Below are 18,065 nucleotides of genomic sequence, written 5' to 3' on the forward strand. Positions count from 1 at the left end.
ACTAAAATGATGGCAATGTGTGAGGGACAAAACCACAGACTTTTTGATAAGGATCTTAAGTGGTTCATTTTTCTTAGGCAAATTTAAGGACATCTATTGAGCATCATACTACATACTATACACCTCAGGAAGACTTGAGGATCCAAAAGACATGGCCGTTCCCCTCCACAACACAATTAGCTCTCTTAAAGAAGAAAGATGTATGTAACTGAGGACATTCTAAGAGAATGAATAACTGATGAGTACCAGCTGAGAAGGGCCAGCACTTATAGTAGGTTAGAGCAGTCTAGGAAGACTTCAGGGAGGAGGTAAAACAGACTCAACCTTGAAGAACGAGGAAGAATGAAAGAAAGCTACCAATTCAAACAATCCTCCTTCATGTTGCTTACAACCAAGAAACTGAACCTTACCTTAAAAAAAATTATGATTAGCTCTCAGTGGAAATTAAAGATGAGCAGGAAAAGGTAAGGGTTTAGATTTCACATTACAGTTTCTTTCTCCAAAGGAACTCTGAACAGAATTCTTATCTTACAGGATATGGTTCTAGACCTAGTCTGTGGTCTTGAATACTCCACTCAACTCATCTGATTGAGATGACCCTTGTAAACTTTTCAGATACAGAATTCCAACACAATAGAAATGGATTTAATGGCACTCATCTGATGCACCAATTTGCCATAAAGGTTATACATACTAATGGGAAGCAGTTGACATACAAATAATGATCCTTGAAATGTGTTCTCATTTCTTCAGTAGATGAAGGATAGGCTTTCAAATCTATTTCCCATACATACAAATAAGATGTTCTTTTCATTATGCCTTTAGAAATAAGTAACCATTAATTCCTCATGTTTTCATTTTGTATTTCCCTTTGCACATTGTTGTATCTAAATGTCTCTTGCATCCCCTTAACTTCTACTGCCAGAGGTAGGAAAGCCCTTTTCCTGAATTGAATCAGAGGTAATTTTACTTTAACCCTACAATAACATATCCCTTATTTCATTTAACATGTCAAAGTGCTTTTCACGTAGCAACACCATTATTGCTACGAAAAGCTCATAGGTGCATAAACAATCACTTTTTATAGATGTGGAGATTCAAAAGATCTAGGAAAATAAGGGGATATGCAGAAGGTGACAGAAGTAACTAATGTCAGGACGAGAACTGGAATCCAAGTTTCCCAAAACCCATTCCCAGGAACTTTTCAACTTGGTTGTGTTGCTATATTTATCATTATCATTAATACCAAGAAAACATTCTACCTTTTGGAATCACAATATTTAAGAACTAGAAAGGATCACAGAGTTCAACCTAATAAACCTCAGTAAACATTGAACCAGAGGCCCAGAGGGTATCAGATGTGTCCAAAATCATGAAACACTGTTGTGAGATCATAGGAAGACAAGTTGGGCATTAGGAATAGGAAAGAAGTTCCTTCTATAATAGGAATGGTGAGTTGGGGATATATTTCTAAGGCCAATCTTATGATGCATTCTCATCAATCATTGCCAAGGACCCGGGGAAGAACCCCTCGTCCTCCTGAAAAGGGTTTCTGTTTGATCCCACAGCAATCCATCAACGAAGCCATACGGACATCCACTCTACCACGAAACAGCGGGGCAGGAGCCAGCGGCAGCGGCAGTGGAGAGAACGGCCGGGTGGTCAGCCATGACTTCCCTAAGTCCATGCAATCAATTCCCTGCATGAGCCACAGTTCAGGGATGCCCTTAGGAGCTACGGGATTGTAACTGGAGCAGATGGAGACCCCTTGGGGAGCAGGCTCGGGCTCCCCCAGCCCCATCCCAAACCCTTCAGTGCCAAAAACAACAACAAAATGAAACAACCGCCACCAACCACCACAACCACAAGGAGGATGATTCAACAGATTTTCCTGAAAAAATGAAAATGGTTTTGCTGTCCCTTTTCTTTTTTGATGTTCTCTCACTCTTTTCCATTTGCTAGGTGAGGATGCTAAGTACCCTGTACTGCAATAAGGGGAGAATAACCCTGTCTAATGAAGCCTGTGCCTCTGCAAATGGAGTCACTGGAACACTAATGAGGAAACTGGACTGTTTTCTTTCAATTCAGGTGTTAATGTGTCTTAGTGTGTGAATTTTTTTTCTTACTAATATCCATGGGTTGCAGTTCTGTTAGCCCCTTCTTTCTCCTGATTTCTAATTTCCAATTCCCTCCCCTATCCCTCTTCAGTTGTCATATTGGAAATTCAAGATTCATTCCACCTTACAAGCAAGCAAAAGGAAAAAAAGTAACCTTGAAACTAATTTGCCATGGGAGCTCTCCATGTTACCTCCACTCTTTGGCCCCAAGCCTTGGATGGAGACACTGTTGGAGGAAAAGGCTACCTTCCTCTGATAAGGCACCGCCTAAACACTAACGTAGCAAAGAACACCTGCTAAAAGCAATTCAGAGTCAGTGTGGTGGAGAGGAAAATGGCAGATGAGCAGAGGAGGACTGATGAAGGTACTGCTGCTCAGAAAATCTTAAAGCGTAAGAGTCATTCCATAGGCCACAGGTGGTACGGTGTATTTCTTCACAGAGTCAACCTCAGCCCTGAGAATTATGTCCTTCTGCTATTCTCAGGCTCAAAGGCACTCTGGTGGCTAAAGGGCAATTAACCTGCTGAACTAAGAAGAGCCTTGGGAAGAGTGGACAGCCAGGGAGAAAGCCCCCATGATTCTTACTTTTCCTTTGCTTGACATCTGAGCAAGAACCCCCATGTGGAATAGACTCTTTGTGGAGCCTCTGACATGGGGGGAAATGCTATGCAAGCTCAGTGCAACAAACAAAAGTGATGGAAGAATTTTGGAAGAGGAAGCCTTATCAAAGCCCACATGCAATAGAGCTTTCCACGGTGCCCTGCCCTAGGTTTGAGAGACTAAATATGAAGTTTAGGTTATGCTGAGAACTTGAGTTTTCACGTTAATATTGAGTGTTATTTCAGCATGTGGCCAGACAACATTCTATCATCTTTAGAAAGAAACATAACCAAGGCTGAAATATTTGAAGAATGATAGAGAGACAGATTCTGGTGATAATGACACTGGAGGACCTTAAGATCCCTGATCCCAACTTCTGAACCTAAGAAGCTAACTTTCCCCATGGCTAAGGTAGAATGAAGACATTGTATTCCAATGACCAGAATCAATAAGCCCATATTTGTGACTGCAAAACTGAACTAAAGCCAGATTGGAGAAGCAAAAGGTTCACAGAGAGAAGCCCAGGCAGGTGGCAACTTTGGTTAGAAGTGGGAGTTCCTGGCCCATAGCTTTCTTGGAGATCCCAACTCTCATTCTTGGTGCAATTGGCTTCCAGCTGTCCAGCAGCCATTCTCTTAGGTGCATGATTCAGTGTGTGCCATGTGTCATTAGCTCTTATTGATAACCATCTCTGGCTTGTCCCTTTACCCCCTACTTCTTTCCAGTCTTCTCTGCTAGTGGTCATCATTAGCAATTGACAAATTCAAGGTTTTGGAGCCTACCTGGTGGTAGGTGCAGCATGATTGGCTTCATCTGTGAATTCTCAGTGGACACCCACCATCTCTTTGTCTCTCCCATTTTCTTTTCATCACCATAGAAAGAACCTTTCCAAACTACAACCCTTCCAACTCAAGTGTTCAGTTTCTCAAGTTTCAATATGGGCATGGTACGTGAAAGCAGAACCCTCCAGGTGGATCATCACTTTTTACTACTGCCAACTGATGCCCTACCAGACCCGCTACCCTCACACCAGGTTATTCTCAGCCCTTAGCCTACCACCATAGAATCTGACAGGACTCTCCATTAAGCTGTCTGCACTCCAGAAGAGTTGGAAATAACCCTCTACCATCAACATGCTTCAAAGACCTTTGGCCTGGTTAAGATGCCTCTCCAGCTGCTGAGCCCACCAGTAACATACTCTGATAGGGAGAGACTGTCCTGGAAATGAGGGTCTGTGCCATGTGGGGGTCCAAAACTCCAAAAGAAGATATTTTTCATCAATAGAGGGATGAATGGAAAAAACAAAAGCAAGAAAAAGTTAACTTGTATTATGTATTTTTACTACACTTTTCTTAAAAAATAGAGCATTGGGAAAACTCTGAAAGAGATTGACATTTTTCTCAACAGGAATCCATACTTAACAGTTCTGGCTTTCATTAAATTTTGCTCTTTGGTACCTGGGCCTTTTATTTAACATCTATATTTGTTTTAACTTTCTTGGCAGATGTGTGAAAGGATTCTTGCTTGATCAAACACTAAATATTTTTTGGTTACTGTCTTTCATTCAAATAGCCAGGTTTTTTTTTTTGGTATTTGCATAAAATGAAAATATCACCGAGAATTAAATCACTGTGGATCCACTATCTACTTTTCATATTTGTCCATTCCATTCTTTTGCCATTTCTGAAATTGGGACTATAGATCTTTTATTTCCTTATGCTGAGCCTAAGACTAGTAGGTTTTTAATAGTGACCACTGTGCCTAATGCATGAATAACTCTCAAGTTATTTCCACTGAACTAGAACATTTGTGAATCATTCATCCAAATAAGATAACAGCAACAACAAAAGACAGAGAGTAGTATATTTGGCTTTTAAGGACCACAATTTCAACTGCATGAAAAGCAAGATTTGACGTGCAGCCATGATAGTGTCTCTAGGGATCTGTATGATTCATAGGTAATGTCTCCCAGACATCCCCAAACAGAAGTCCACATATAACTGTGATATGCACAGAATCATGGCCAGAACTAAATCTAGACCAGCCTTGTAAGCAGATAACCTTGGTCCTCAGACTCACAGCCCTCAGTCTTACCTAAAAGCTTATCTTTGTCTCAAGCAAGATGGGCTTTCTGGAAAGGATCAGACACTTGTCGAAACTTACATGCTGAAGACTAAGAACTTCAAGTATTTTATTTTCTAAGGAACTTTGCACATTACCAACTACCAGATAATATCCTTTATTCATTTTTTACCTAACTGTAGTGATTACTGTGATAGAAACGGAAGAGAGAGAGAGGAACTCGCATGCTAGTATGGAGCTCTAGTCATTATTCACACCCAGCTGCAGGCATCTGGCCACATTGAGGGTGGTTCTGGATGAACAACCACCAAACATCAGCTAAAGGACAAGGAAAACTTATCTCTGTCACCTTACTGCCTAATAGTTTGCATAATAAACAATGGCTAAAATAGCATAGGCTACCATGCACTGAGTACATACTATGTTAATAATATCTTATATTTTCTGTATCACAATAATGATTCTCAAAGTAGGACCTTACAGATGAGGGATCTGAGACTTAAAAATATGACATAACTTGCTGACAGCTGTGTCAGAGCTGGAATTTCAATGACATGTATCTGAATCCAAAGCCTTTGTATCTCTAACTGCCCATCTCATTGTTAACTGGGTCATGATGAATGATGGCCAGGAAAATACCAGGTGAACAGTATTCTACCTACCTTTCATGCCAAAATAATGGAAAATGGAATGGTTATGGCTACAGCTACCACTCACTGAGGAAATCTTGCCCATCCTCTTAGCACAGGGAGATATATCACTGATCCAGACAGAACTGCAAAGGAAGGAGGGGAGGGGTCCCAGTTTTAGCACCTTTAAAATACATGTAGGTAATGAAGCCACTAGCAAACTGGGGACAGGACTGAAAACCAGGTCCCATGAAGAAGAGTTGATTCAGACTGCAGAAGGATCATTAAGGCCATCATAGAAGAAACAAAGCTATCTTCTTCTGTGTGAGCAAATCCAGGATCAGTTCTGGGAGTTACTAGGAAACAGATTTAAGTTGAACTAGTGGTCAGTCATCTCATAATAGAATTAGATTGTCCCTGGAGTTAGGCTAAGAACCTGTCAAGGAGATATTGCTAGTGTGAAAAGCAAATACATATCTTTTGATTTTCCTTCCTGCCCAGATTACTAGAATTTCTAAGACTTTTAATCTGATGTCCTCTGAACCAAGCAGCAGGGAGTAAAGAAGTTAAGGTCAGCTGATGTCTTCTCTTGAATCTTTCATATCCCTATTTTTCATGTTCTCTGACAAGCACTAAAATTTGGTATCAAGGCCCTGTGCAAATGGACATGGATATATTGCAGGGAAATAATGTCAAAAATCAACTGATTTAATAAAAGACAATATGCCAAGTTTTTTCCTTACAAAAGGCTCATATGTTCTCTAGGAAAGAATTTCTATCCCACTCTGCAGATAAAACAAATAGGGTTTTTTTTTAATCAGAAAGCTTTTTTAAAAATATATTCCATTGTTTCTTTTTAAATTTTATTTAAGTTATATAAGTTTCATGTATTTCTTATATACAGCTTTAGGAACATAGTGATACTTCCCTCCCTCCCATCTACACTCTACACCTTCCTCCTCCCTCTCCCATTCCCACTCTTAATTTTTACAAAGATCTACTTTCAGTTTGCTTAATAATCATAAAATTAACTGTACACTAAGTAAGAGTTCAACAAACAGTATGAAGAAAAAAAACCATTGTTCTTCAACAGAAGACATAAACAATTGTAAGCAATCATCAAATCTCAAGATGCCCATTTTACTCCAACACATTACATTTTAGGTACTCTATTAGTTACCCCTGATCAGGGAAATCATACATGATATCTGTCTTTGGGGACTGGATTATTTCACTAACTATAATGGTTCCCAGTTGCATATACTCTGTTGCAAAATATAGGATTTTAACAAATAGGATTCTTGAAGAAACTATTTTCCTAAAGTCACACAAAAGCAGAGAAGCAATAGAATAAAGAGTAGTGGAGTAGGCTTTACAAAAGCTGGCTTCTCCTTCCAGCTCTGCCTTTCAAGCTTGGACAAGAAAATGAAGTACCCTGAACCTTGGTTTACTCACCAAAGAAATGTGACATCTAGATTCAAAATCAGCATCAATTCTCAAGCCTGACTACATATTAAAATCACCTAAGTCTTTTGTTTTTTTATATCATCAGTGTCCAGGATATAACTTCAGGTTTTGCTGGTCTGAGATGAAGCACAGCAATAGTTAGAAATTGTTGTGTTGTTTTGGTTGTTTTGTTTTAAACTTCCAGGCAATTGTAATGTGCAGGCAGGTTTGAGAACTACTTATGGAAACATCTTTAAGAATTACAAAGCACTCCATTAGGAGTATCTGTCAATGGCAGAACATCTGAAACTAGGTTACCTGGTGACAGTCTATATTTTCAGCATGCTCTTTCCTTCCTTTTACATTAGGCACATCCTGTATCATAAGAAAGTCTGTGGAACAGAGACTGAAAGCTGACCAGTACTGGACCCCTGAACAGTATTTCACGATGGCCTATCCAGAAATCTCAATGATTAGGAAATTTAGCTGCACAAGATAACCTAGGATATCAAATCTCCAAAGGAAAAAAGTCATTAGAATCATCTGATAAAAAAAGAAAGGAAGAAGTAGTCCAGTCCCAAGTTGAGCTCTAAATGCTTCTTTATCTTTTAGGTGTGTTTATAATAATGTACCATTCTTCTGGGGAAAAGGAGAGACACAGGACTTTAGAGATAAGATACTTATCATAGAGGTGCCTCCTCAGCAAAGTGGGAGGGCCAACTTTGCCAAATGAGTCAGCCTTCAACACAGCCAAAGTGGAAAACTACTTGGCTGTTTCCATTATAGACACCAAATCTCACCACTTGCATTTCTAATACAGTCCACTGGAAGACACGTCCCAGGAGCCTTTCCTTCCATGGTTACTCTATTACTCACAGTGACTCTAACTCCTCCCTGTCGATACTGTTATTTGCTACTTGCATGATATATACCAAGGAACAGGAACCAGCATTTGCTCAGTATTAATTGCAAACCTGGAAGGATGCTAGGGTTTCAAATGCCTCTTATTTAGTCCTCAAAATCATACTATGGGGTGGGGATTTTTCATCTTCATAGAGGGGAATGGAAGGTGAAAATCCAAGGTCCTGCAACTAAGTAGCGGCTCGACCTATATTCTAACCCCAGTCTGTCTCTCTGTCCAAAGTAAACCAATTTCCACTTTGCCGCCTCTTGAAGCGATTTCACCATGCCAAAGAAAGCATCACATTGAGATCTAGAAGACATGAATTCTATTTCTTGAATTGCTGCTAATTTCCTTTGTGACCTTGGGCAACTTACTTCACTACCCTGTGCTATGATGTCCTCTGTGAAGTGAGGAAGAAGGATAAATCTAACAATTACTAAGATCCCTTTTAAGTGCAGCTTTTTTTATTAGTGATTCTCCACTAGTGGTAATTTTGTCCCCAGGAGACACTTGGAAATATCTGGCGATATTTTGGATTTTCACAATTTGGGGAAGCGGATATCCCAGGCATTTACTAGACAGACATAATGATGCTTCTAATCACTCTACAATATACAAGGAAGCTTCCTACAACAAAGAATTGTCTCATCCAAGATTTCAATAGTGCTAAGGTTGAGAAGCCATGTATGGTATAATAAAAAGATCCTAAGAGCATGTTGAGATGTGAATGATGACAAGAAATGGATAAGTAGTAAAGAGTCAATGATGGCAAATCAAGTGAACCATCAGAGAAGATCAACAGTTACATGGATTTAGGCAAGGAAAAACTTGAGTTTAGGGAAGTAAGCTGATATAAACAGTTTAGTCCAGAACATAAATTAGGCCAGAGAAGCCAAGGCTGAGGATTCAATCAAGCAATCACGGTTAATATGGCAAGGGGACATCAGAGACTTGGCTTGAACATGTGGTTTGTGTTCACTTTTTTCCTGGTAACTCCAGCCAGAACCAGTTCAGAAACCTATGACTGAGCCCTACCCTCCACCAAGAGACAGGATATGATTCATTTTATGCCAGAACAATATGCACTTATCCTTCTAAAAAACACAGATAATGAGCACCCTCATTCACAGGTACAGAGCATAAAGAATAAGAGAAAAGCAATAGCCCTGCCTCTCCAAGAGATGACAGTCAGGAAGGGAAAAAAGATGCAAAAAAATCTTTAAATAGAACACAAGTTCAAAAGTAATAAGTACCAGATGGGCAAAAGGACAAAGTGCCTGGATCATCTTCCACATGCTCACCACTAGCATGTTCTAAGAACAGAACTCTGCCCATGACAAATAGTCATGATGTGATAAGGACATGACAAGACAATTCAGACCCGCTGCCCTTGATCACCATTTTCCATACTGTTCCTCAAACAGGCCAAACCTATCCATACCTTACGGCCCTTGCACCTGCTGTTTCCTTGACTTTAATCAGATCTTTTTGAGAGTGGCTCCTCATCATCCATATCTTAATCAAAAATGTCTTCCCCTAGGTGGGTATTGAGACACACATTAAGCCATAATTTTGAATGCCCACACCCCATATCAGAGTTCTGGTTCAAGTCCTTGTTACTTAATTCCATTCTAGCTTCCTGCTAATGCATCCTAGGAGGCAGCAAATGATAGCTCAAGTACTTGGGTTTCTGACACCAGTGTTGGGGATCCAGATGAAGTTCCAGGCTCAGGACTTTGACCTCACCCAGGCCTAGCTATTGTGGACAGTTAGAGAGTAAACCGATAGATAGAAGAAATCTCCCCACCCCTTTTAGCAGATGAAATGAAATAAATGTGTTTTAAACATCCTCCCCAAAATATTTTCTCTCCACCCTATCTAAACTAGCTCTGAAATCATTTATTCTCACATTACTTATCACCAACTAATAATATCGTGTTTACTATTGTCTGTCTCTCTGTCTCCATCTACAATACTCATTCACAAGACCAGGGACCTTGTCTGCTCCAACAAGATGCCTGGCACAAAATAAATAATCAGTTTGTTGAATCACTGGATGAATGAGACAAGTAAACTTCAAATGGTAGTGGTATCTAAAAGAGGCAGAGATCATTTCTGCATGGAGAAATGAGGTAAATGGGTGATGGTACTTGTGTTTTGCCTTGCAGGTTTCATAGACCTTATAGTGTCAGAAATAGAAGATAAAGCTTCCAAAGAAGGGTAAACAGGACAAGCCAGGGAATTAGGGCAGGAATAGGCAAGATTTCTTTGAGAGAGAACAAATACCCAATGTCAGTGATACCACGTTAGCCAAAGAGGAGTATGAAAGAGAAACCAAAGTAGGCAGGGGGAACTGAAATTGACTCCATCAAGAAATAAAGTGCTGTTGAGAGTTTTTGAGCTAAGGAATAAATCCATGTGTCAGATAATGAGTTTTGCAATAAATTAAGACACTTTCCTCAGCTCCTCTCATCGAATGCTCACAGTAGCAACCCTGGGAGGTGGGATTACCATTCTAGTTTCATACATGAACAGAGGCTCAGAGGTGCAAGCAGAAATTTAACTATCTAGATTTCATGTAATTCCTACAACACTACGATTGTAATAACAGATCATGATGCCACTGTCCCTGTGATGGTTTCTGGCAAGAAGGTCCAGAAGGACACCACCATGGTAGGGAACATCTACCACCTGTGAATGGTGCTTGTCTGGACATGCAAGGAAGTCATCAGACAGAACCAGTGAGCTCCAGGCACCACCAGGGCGCTACCAAAGATACTGCGACAGAAGGATTACGAGCCCAGTCTATACTGGACCACGAGGGATTCATAAACAAAATCATGAGCACAAGATGAGGAAGGGCAACTTCTCTGAAACATATTCAGCATCCTTACTGCAGAACATTCTCTCATGTTCCTGAAAGACTATAGGCTTGGTGAGTAGTAATATTTGTGCCACATCACAGGGGCTAATCCTCCACCTTGCGGCGCTGGCACACCGGGTTCTAGTCCCGGTCAGGGCGCCGGATTCTGTCCCGGTTGCCCCTCTTCCAGGCCAGCTCTCTGCTGTGGCCTGGGAAGGCAGTGGAGGATGGCCCAAGTGCTTGGGCCCTGCACCCCATGGGAGACCAGGAGAAGCACCTGGCTCCTGCCTTCCGATCAGCGCGGTGCGCCGGCCGCGATGCGCCGGCCACGGCGGCCATTGGAGGGTGAACCAATGGCAAAGGAAGACCTTTCTCTCTGTCTCTCTCTCTCTCTCTCTCTGTCCACTCTGCCTCTAAAAAAAAAAAATCTTACATATATGTGTTTGAATTTTTGCCAGAGTTATGTTTCTATTACCAACAGAAAATAGAATCAGTACATAAATATCAAGCTGCAATAACCATGTGGTAGAATAATTAATAGGTATAAGAATTACTACTGCCCCCTGTTGAGCATCTGCACTGTGCTGAACATTTTACATCCATTATCTGATTCCATGCTCACAGTGTCTTTGGGAAGAAACAGCAGCATTTCCACTGCATGAAGATTTTAAATAAATGAATGAGATTCAGAAAAGAACATAAAGTTTGAAGAGACCACAGAAATCACCCAATCATTTTATTCAATAATATTTCATAAATAAATTGAGGCCCTAGAGAATAGGCCATTTGCCTTGGGTCTACTAAGTTCCTTGTTAAACTAAGACTTGATCCTCATCTGCTCTCCTGGTTCAAAGTACAGGGTATACTGCAGAGATGTCTTCTTATATTCAAACAATCCTAAAACTCCACTCTGGCTTCTTTTGAAGTCCTGTACAGCTAGTTAAATGTACTTGGATAAACTGGGCCATGATCTGGATAAGGTGTTTGAGAGAGTCCTCTGAAAACTGTATTTAGGACTCGTCTCAAATCTAAATACAGTAGGCAAATGCCTAGGTGGTAGCACTTCAGCATCAGGATCAGAATTCCCACAACCAAAAAACGTTTCCTTGTTGTTTACTGTTTCCTCAACATCTCTTAGCCAAGACAATGCCTTTTAGTCCACAATCTTTGTCAAGTGGCTTTGTAAATGCCACTGTAAGCTAAAAAATATCTGACAAAGTCAAACTGGGCTTACATGCTTGTTACAAGGTGTTCTCTTGATAATAGATTTTGATAAATGCATAATAGTGAAGAGGCACTTGAAGGATAGAATAGGTGCACAGAGAGATAAGCCGAGAGCTCAGGAGGAAAAATAAGAAGCTGTCGAAGGCAAAGCCACTATTTTACAGTTAGGAAGTCCTTGTTTCCACATACAAAGTAGTTGTGAAAACAACAGAAATTGATAATTCAGTAGTGAGGCCTAAGATTAGACGTACACAGAGTTCTAACTAGAAGATTAAGCAGTTATCTAAACAATTCCAGGAAGACAAGACCTTTTTTAAAGATTTATTTATTTATTTGAAAGTCAGAGTTACAAAGATAGAGAGAGAGAGATCTTCCATCCGCTGGTTCATTCCCCAAATGGCACAACAGCCAGGGCTGGGCCAGGCAGAGGCCAGGAGCCAGGAGCATCTTCCATGTATCCCACATGGGTAGCAGAGGCCCAAGTACTTGAGCCATCTTCCATTGCTTTTCCCAGGCCACTAGCAGGGAACTGGATTAGAAGTGAAGCAGCCAGGACATGAACCAGCTCCCATATGGGACGCTGGCATAGCAGATTCTGTTTCACTCACTATGCTACAATGCTGGCAGAAGGGGGTATTTTATATAAAATCAAATTTTAATTATGTAGGAATTTTAGACAGGTAAAATAGCTCATTATTCCTCTTTTCCATCTTTCCTAGAAAGCTGGTCACTAAAAATCATTTAGATTTTTCTTTCAAAAAAAAATGTTGTGACAGAGAGATTTTGTCTTCACGTACAAACTCATTTAATGAAGAAAAAAGAAGCTATTAATTTAATTTCAGTAATCATCTTAATGAACTAGTTAGAAGCCATTTAGTAATGACATAGAAACTAACTTCTCAGACATTGGAAAAACAGAAAACAATGCCCTACTGGTAGGAAATAAACAGCATGCCATCCCTTCTTTTGGGAAGCTGTTCCTACTAATCATGATCCTGGTTGTACTGTCAATCTTAGTCCCTCCCCTTCCCCAGCCCACACTCCTAGCCCAGCGAATTATAGTGCCTTTTTGCCCTGACCATACCATTGGGCTACATGTGATCATGTGACCCAACTTGGGCCAGTTAAAATCTTTTCCTAGGATTTTTTTAAATCTAGAGTTTGAATGAAAAAGAAGTTATACTTTTGAGTCTAAGCAAAAAGTTTCCAAGGCTATCTTTCGAATTACGCAGAAAAAGTTGTTCTACAGCAAGAGTAGACAAAGCCACTTCACTTAAGCCACAATGCATAATGTGAGGGATGGGGAAGGAGTCCTGGTGTCATCTGACTCTATGGATACCACTGTTCCAGAGGCCAGTGCTTAACCAAACTTCCCAAGATGCAATTTAACCAAACCCCTCTTTTGCTTATACTGCTTTGATTTTCACTTCTCACAGCCAAAGGAACTCTGATCCATCCATGAGTGGCCTGCTATGAACCACATAACAACAGATTAAGAAAAATGAAGTCAATATTTGAGGTTTAATCAGTTGTTTCCACAACTGGCAAATGGTTTCAAATTGCTCTGACCAAACTCAGACATCCTGTCCAAATTCATGTGTATGTATTTTGACACCAATGCCACCATTATGACTTCTGTCAGCCTCCATTTCTTCTTCTACCATCAGGGAAAGGGTGCATTTCTATTAACCTGTCTCCTGGCAGGGTTGGGAGTGCTGACTCAAAAATAACTGGAAGCTCTCTGTAAAGATTTGATGTTAAAGAAGCAATAAATAAGTCCTCAAAAGGGTTCCTTTCTGCCCATAAAATTTTATTCTCTTCATTCTCTGGAAAAGAGTATATTAGTAGACAGCTTCTCTCTCCCTCTCTCTCTCACTCCCCCCCCATCCCTCCCTCCCTCTCAATCATTTCAGGGAAAGAAGAGGCTCTATCATTCATGCACATTTGTTTTTTTTTTTTGCAGCAGAGATTGGACACCTGCAGTTGGTTATCAATTTTGCATTAACTGTGTTGTCTTTGATGGAAAGAAACCCACTAAATGCATAAATTCAATGGGAACTTGACAGAAGTTACAACACCTAACTAAGAGAACATAAAGGAAAAAAATCACAGAGGCAAATTATGCTACAGCACAGAACAGCAAAGACAAGTTGTAGTTTTATGCTTTCAGAAGTCCTTGAAAACTCTATACCCTGTTTTGGTTCATACACAAAATGCCAATCAATATATTTGATTCTTTTACTCAAAGTCACAGTTGCTTTAGAATAAGAATTTTTCTTATTGCCATAGAATTCCATACCTGCTAATTTTTTCTATAACTATTTTCTGTCTTGGTCCTCAGCATGTCCAGAGTGGTAGATAAAGTGGATATTATTGTCTCCTTTTTATAAATTAAAACCTGAAACTTAGGAAAATCACAAGATTTGCCCAGTGTCACACAAGCAGATGTGGTGAGCTGGGACTGGAACATGAACAATCTGCCTTATGACCTTGGCCCTCTACCAAATGAGAATGCAGATGGCTGCTGAGGCCGTGATCGACACACTGTGTGAAGAGGGGGAAGTGAAAGCATGTCACCTAACTTGAGGATGCAACTGGCCAAGAGTTAACCCTCCAAACAAAACGGTGAAAAGAAGGAAGCCACTATTGCTAGCAGACAGAGCAAACTAACTGGTGATCTGACAGAATGCATGTTTGTGTTGTCATTGTTAGAAATTTACGGAAGTGTGGAAATTTTTGTTCATAAGAATGCCTCAAAGACAATCCTTCAGATTGTTGCAATGGAGCCTTCCAAAAAGCAATCCCAGAGCCCTTTCATTTTTCTGAAGGACTTGCAAACAGAGATGGTAGTGGCCTTTTCCCTAACTGCATGTATTCTGTCCTCAGTATAGAGAGGGAAAATACTTCTAAAATATTCATCAGAAGAATGCCAAATGTCTCTGTTGCCAGGGCACCAGGAGGCCTCAGATACAGGTGAATTTCTATAAGCCAGCTTCTGTTCCTGATGGATTACTTGTAGTCTCTCTTTTAATGCCCCAACAACAGTCTGAGAGGTGGGCATTGTTATCCGCATTTTCAGTTGTGATGCTCAGAGGTAAACTTCAAACAACACACAACTCCAAGACAGTAGAGCCAAGTTTGAATTTCAGGGTCATCCAGGTCTAGACTTCCCTTTCTATCAATCAGGTAAAAAAACAAAAGGTTGAAACTTCTTTAGGAAGAATAGTGATCATGTAAACCAGCCCTGGTTCATTTGTCAGAGATGTGGGTTGCCAAAGAAAATCATGTTTACTTACCGTCCTCTCTTTTCTTCTATGACCACTAAAGAGAGGGCTGCCACAGGGCTAGTGTACAAAATGCTTTCTACATACGTGGTCTCATTCTGGCCTCACAGTCACTTTATGAGGGCACAGGGTGGGCATTAGTATGTCCATTTTACAGATGAAGAAACAGAGCCTCAGAAAAACTAAACTAAACTAAGGCCTACCCAGGACTTTTAACAAAAGCCCCATGAATCTTCCTACTCCACTATCTCAATAAGCCTAGCACATATTGAGTTATCAATAAATTAATTAATAGTAAATCAGTCCATTCAAGGATTGTACCTCATAAGGAATGTGCTTTCAAATTCTCTACATGTAGCTCTACCTGTCTGCTTTCCACAGAAAACCAAGACTCATTAAATGGTCATCTCAGCAGCTCTTCCTCCCATAGCCCTTGAGACAGGTGTCAGTAGCTGCATTTCCTCTCTACTTGTCCTTCCCTGCCCCCAAAAAGCACACTCAGCCCTCCTGTTGATGTCACTTGATTTGCTCCTCTCTCATCTGTCTACCACTTGCTCCTTTGTCTCTGGCTGATATTCTGCCGGAGCTCGCACTTCGCGTCGCCTCTGCCTCTGGCATAGGCATAATGATCCATCTCTGCCCATCCCTCTCCCAGAGCAGCCCAGCAGGACCAACAGTGGCAAGAAGCAAACTTAGGATTCAAGTCAGAAGATCACAGGCAGGCCAGACTCACTTCCCCAGTCCCACAGAAATGACTTCCTGCTGTTCTAATCTTATTATGAAGGTGCAGCTGTGGCTGTGCCAGGCAGGGAAAGAAGAAGAGAGATCACAGGTATTCAGGACTCTTAGGATTATCATTTTCTACCTGTTGAGTTAATCATGTGCAATTTCACAGAATCCTGGACTCTCACAATTAAGACAGCTTGCGGGCTGTGTAGGATGGTCACCATCTAACACATACCTCTCGCTTGCATGCTTCCAAGAACACTGGGACTCACCCCTCCTCCAGATAGCTGGGTTGACACTTAGCCTTCTCTGACTTTTAAAATGCATACATAAACCAGGGACATTCCCAGCCACTGGTTCTTGGTCCTCCCTCCCAAATGCTCCCCTTCTTCCTAGAAATCCGAGGGTAATTCTCACCTTCTTTCATTCTGCACCCTTCAAGAGAAACATCATGCATGCATCATGTAATATGGCTTACTCATTCACCAGGGGTATGTCAAGGATCAACTAAAGCAATATATGTATATATGCATGTGTGTGTGTGTATGTGTGTGTGCAGGCACATGCGTGTGTACATGACAATGGTAATCAACTGCAGAGTGCCACACTAGTTGTAAGGCAGCATTAGTTACTGTAATTTCCATGGTGTGGGTTCATCTTCTTCATTCTGTTGACACCCCAGATTGTCATTTTACCCCAAAAATATAGCCCTTAGAAAATTCAATATTAACTCCGAAACCAGTTGATCATGGCTGTGAGGTGTATCTGTCACTATTGTCTTCAGTGGCTGGAGTTAATTCAGGAAGAACACAGAGTACTGAAGAAGTGCCATATCTTCATTGGCCTAGAAGTTTTCTTGAGGGAGTAACAACTGGTGACCAGTAAAAGGTCTGAAGACCCGAATACAGTCCACTGAGTCACAGCTCTCCTCCAATGCCCTTACAGCATCAAGTCTGTGGTCCAAAAGATATGTGAATCATAAAATACAAGATCTCAAAGAGATCTTCATGTTTGGGGACGAACTGAAAACAGGACAGCATAGCATCTAAAAGTAGTTCCAATCCTGGCAGTTGGGTAAGATTTAGCAGTTGAATCTCACATAGGAAATGGAGGTGACAATACCCACCACCAAAAACTGACCTAAATGACTCAAAGCATATAAAACACCTAATACAGTGCACAGCACACTGTAGACCTCATAGATAAGTGTTCACTACTGTAACAAAAGGAAGAGTTAAGTGGCTCAGTGTTGCTTTTGGTTCTCAAAAAAAGCCATTTCATTTTGAATTAGACAAAAAAAATTTCCCACACCATCCATGTTTTCACTTATTCTCAACTTGTTCTCATGCAAAAAAACTAATGTACAAACATGACTTAGCTCTTGTTTGTCCATATCCCTATTTCACAAGGAAGGAACTGAGACTCTGGGAAGGAACAGGCCTTATCTGATATCATAGACCAAGTTGGTGACAAAGACCCTAGAACTTATACAGTCTTCCCTTGCATTTGTTTTTGAACTTCAAAATTCCTGAGGGAAATCAGGAGAAGAAAGGAATGTAATAAATCTTAGTCGTGACAGTTGAGACAATTTGAGCTGATGGCAACGGCTGCTTCTGCATACAACAGAGAACTGTCCTCAGAGGCTATCACATGATATTGGGGTTTAGAACATTTTCTTTCTTCTTGGAACACTCAAGCTGGTATCGAGGAACATTAGAATCAAGCCCTCCATATGGTCTCAGTGTCTGGGCCTTGAATCAAGACCTAAAATGTGCAATTCTGTGGCAAATCCAAAACTAAAATCTAGAATTCCTAAGTATTATAATGAAGGTATTTACCAACCTAATTGGCTACTCCAGTTTTATTACTGCATAAAAAACTGCACCAAAACCTATTAACATATCCAGATTCTGTGGATCCAGCAGTGGACAAGGTACAAGAGGATCAGTGTTTACTTGCTCCATGATGTCTGGGAACTCACATGGGAAGACTAAAAGGCTAAGCATGATTCATAGTCTGGGAGCTACAATCATTAGAAGGTTTCTTAATCCTCCTGTCAAGTATCTCAACTGGGATGACTTGAAGACTAGGTTTTCCACTAAGGGAGGTTACATGTGTTCTCTCCATGTGCTTTGGGCTTCCTTACAGCGGTGGTTCTGGAGTACTGGAGTTTCGGGATCCAACCATGCA

The 18,065-nt window shown here is 40.7% G+C and overlaps 1 protein-coding gene across 2 annotated transcripts in view; it reads left to right on the plus strand.

Annotated features, from left to right (window-relative positions):
• The window catches only part of GRIA1 (glutamate ionotropic receptor AMPA type subunit 1), a 331,029-nt gene extending 316,784 nt beyond the window's left edge, over positions 1 to 14,245 (plus strand). For both annotated transcript variants that reach the window (XM_002710324.6, XM_002710325.6), the window contains exon 16: positions 1,548 to 14,245. In XM_002710324.6, coding sequence (XP_002710370.1) covers positions 1,548 to 1,748 — 201 coding nt within the window. In that variant the 3' untranslated portion in view covers positions 1,749 to 14,245. The remainder of the gene's footprint in view (positions 1 to 1,547) is intronic.
• Positions 14,246 to 18,065: the final 3,820 nt, after the last annotated feature.

Source organism: Oryctolagus cuniculus, chromosome 6 (genome assembly GCF_051225735.1).
Source record: "Oryctolagus cuniculus isolate XC-2025 breed Fujian yellow rabbit chromosome 6, ASM5122573v1, whole genome shotgun sequence".
In the NCBI taxonomy this organism is placed as follows: domain Eukaryota; kingdom Metazoa; phylum Chordata; class Mammalia; order Lagomorpha; family Leporidae; genus Oryctolagus; species Oryctolagus cuniculus.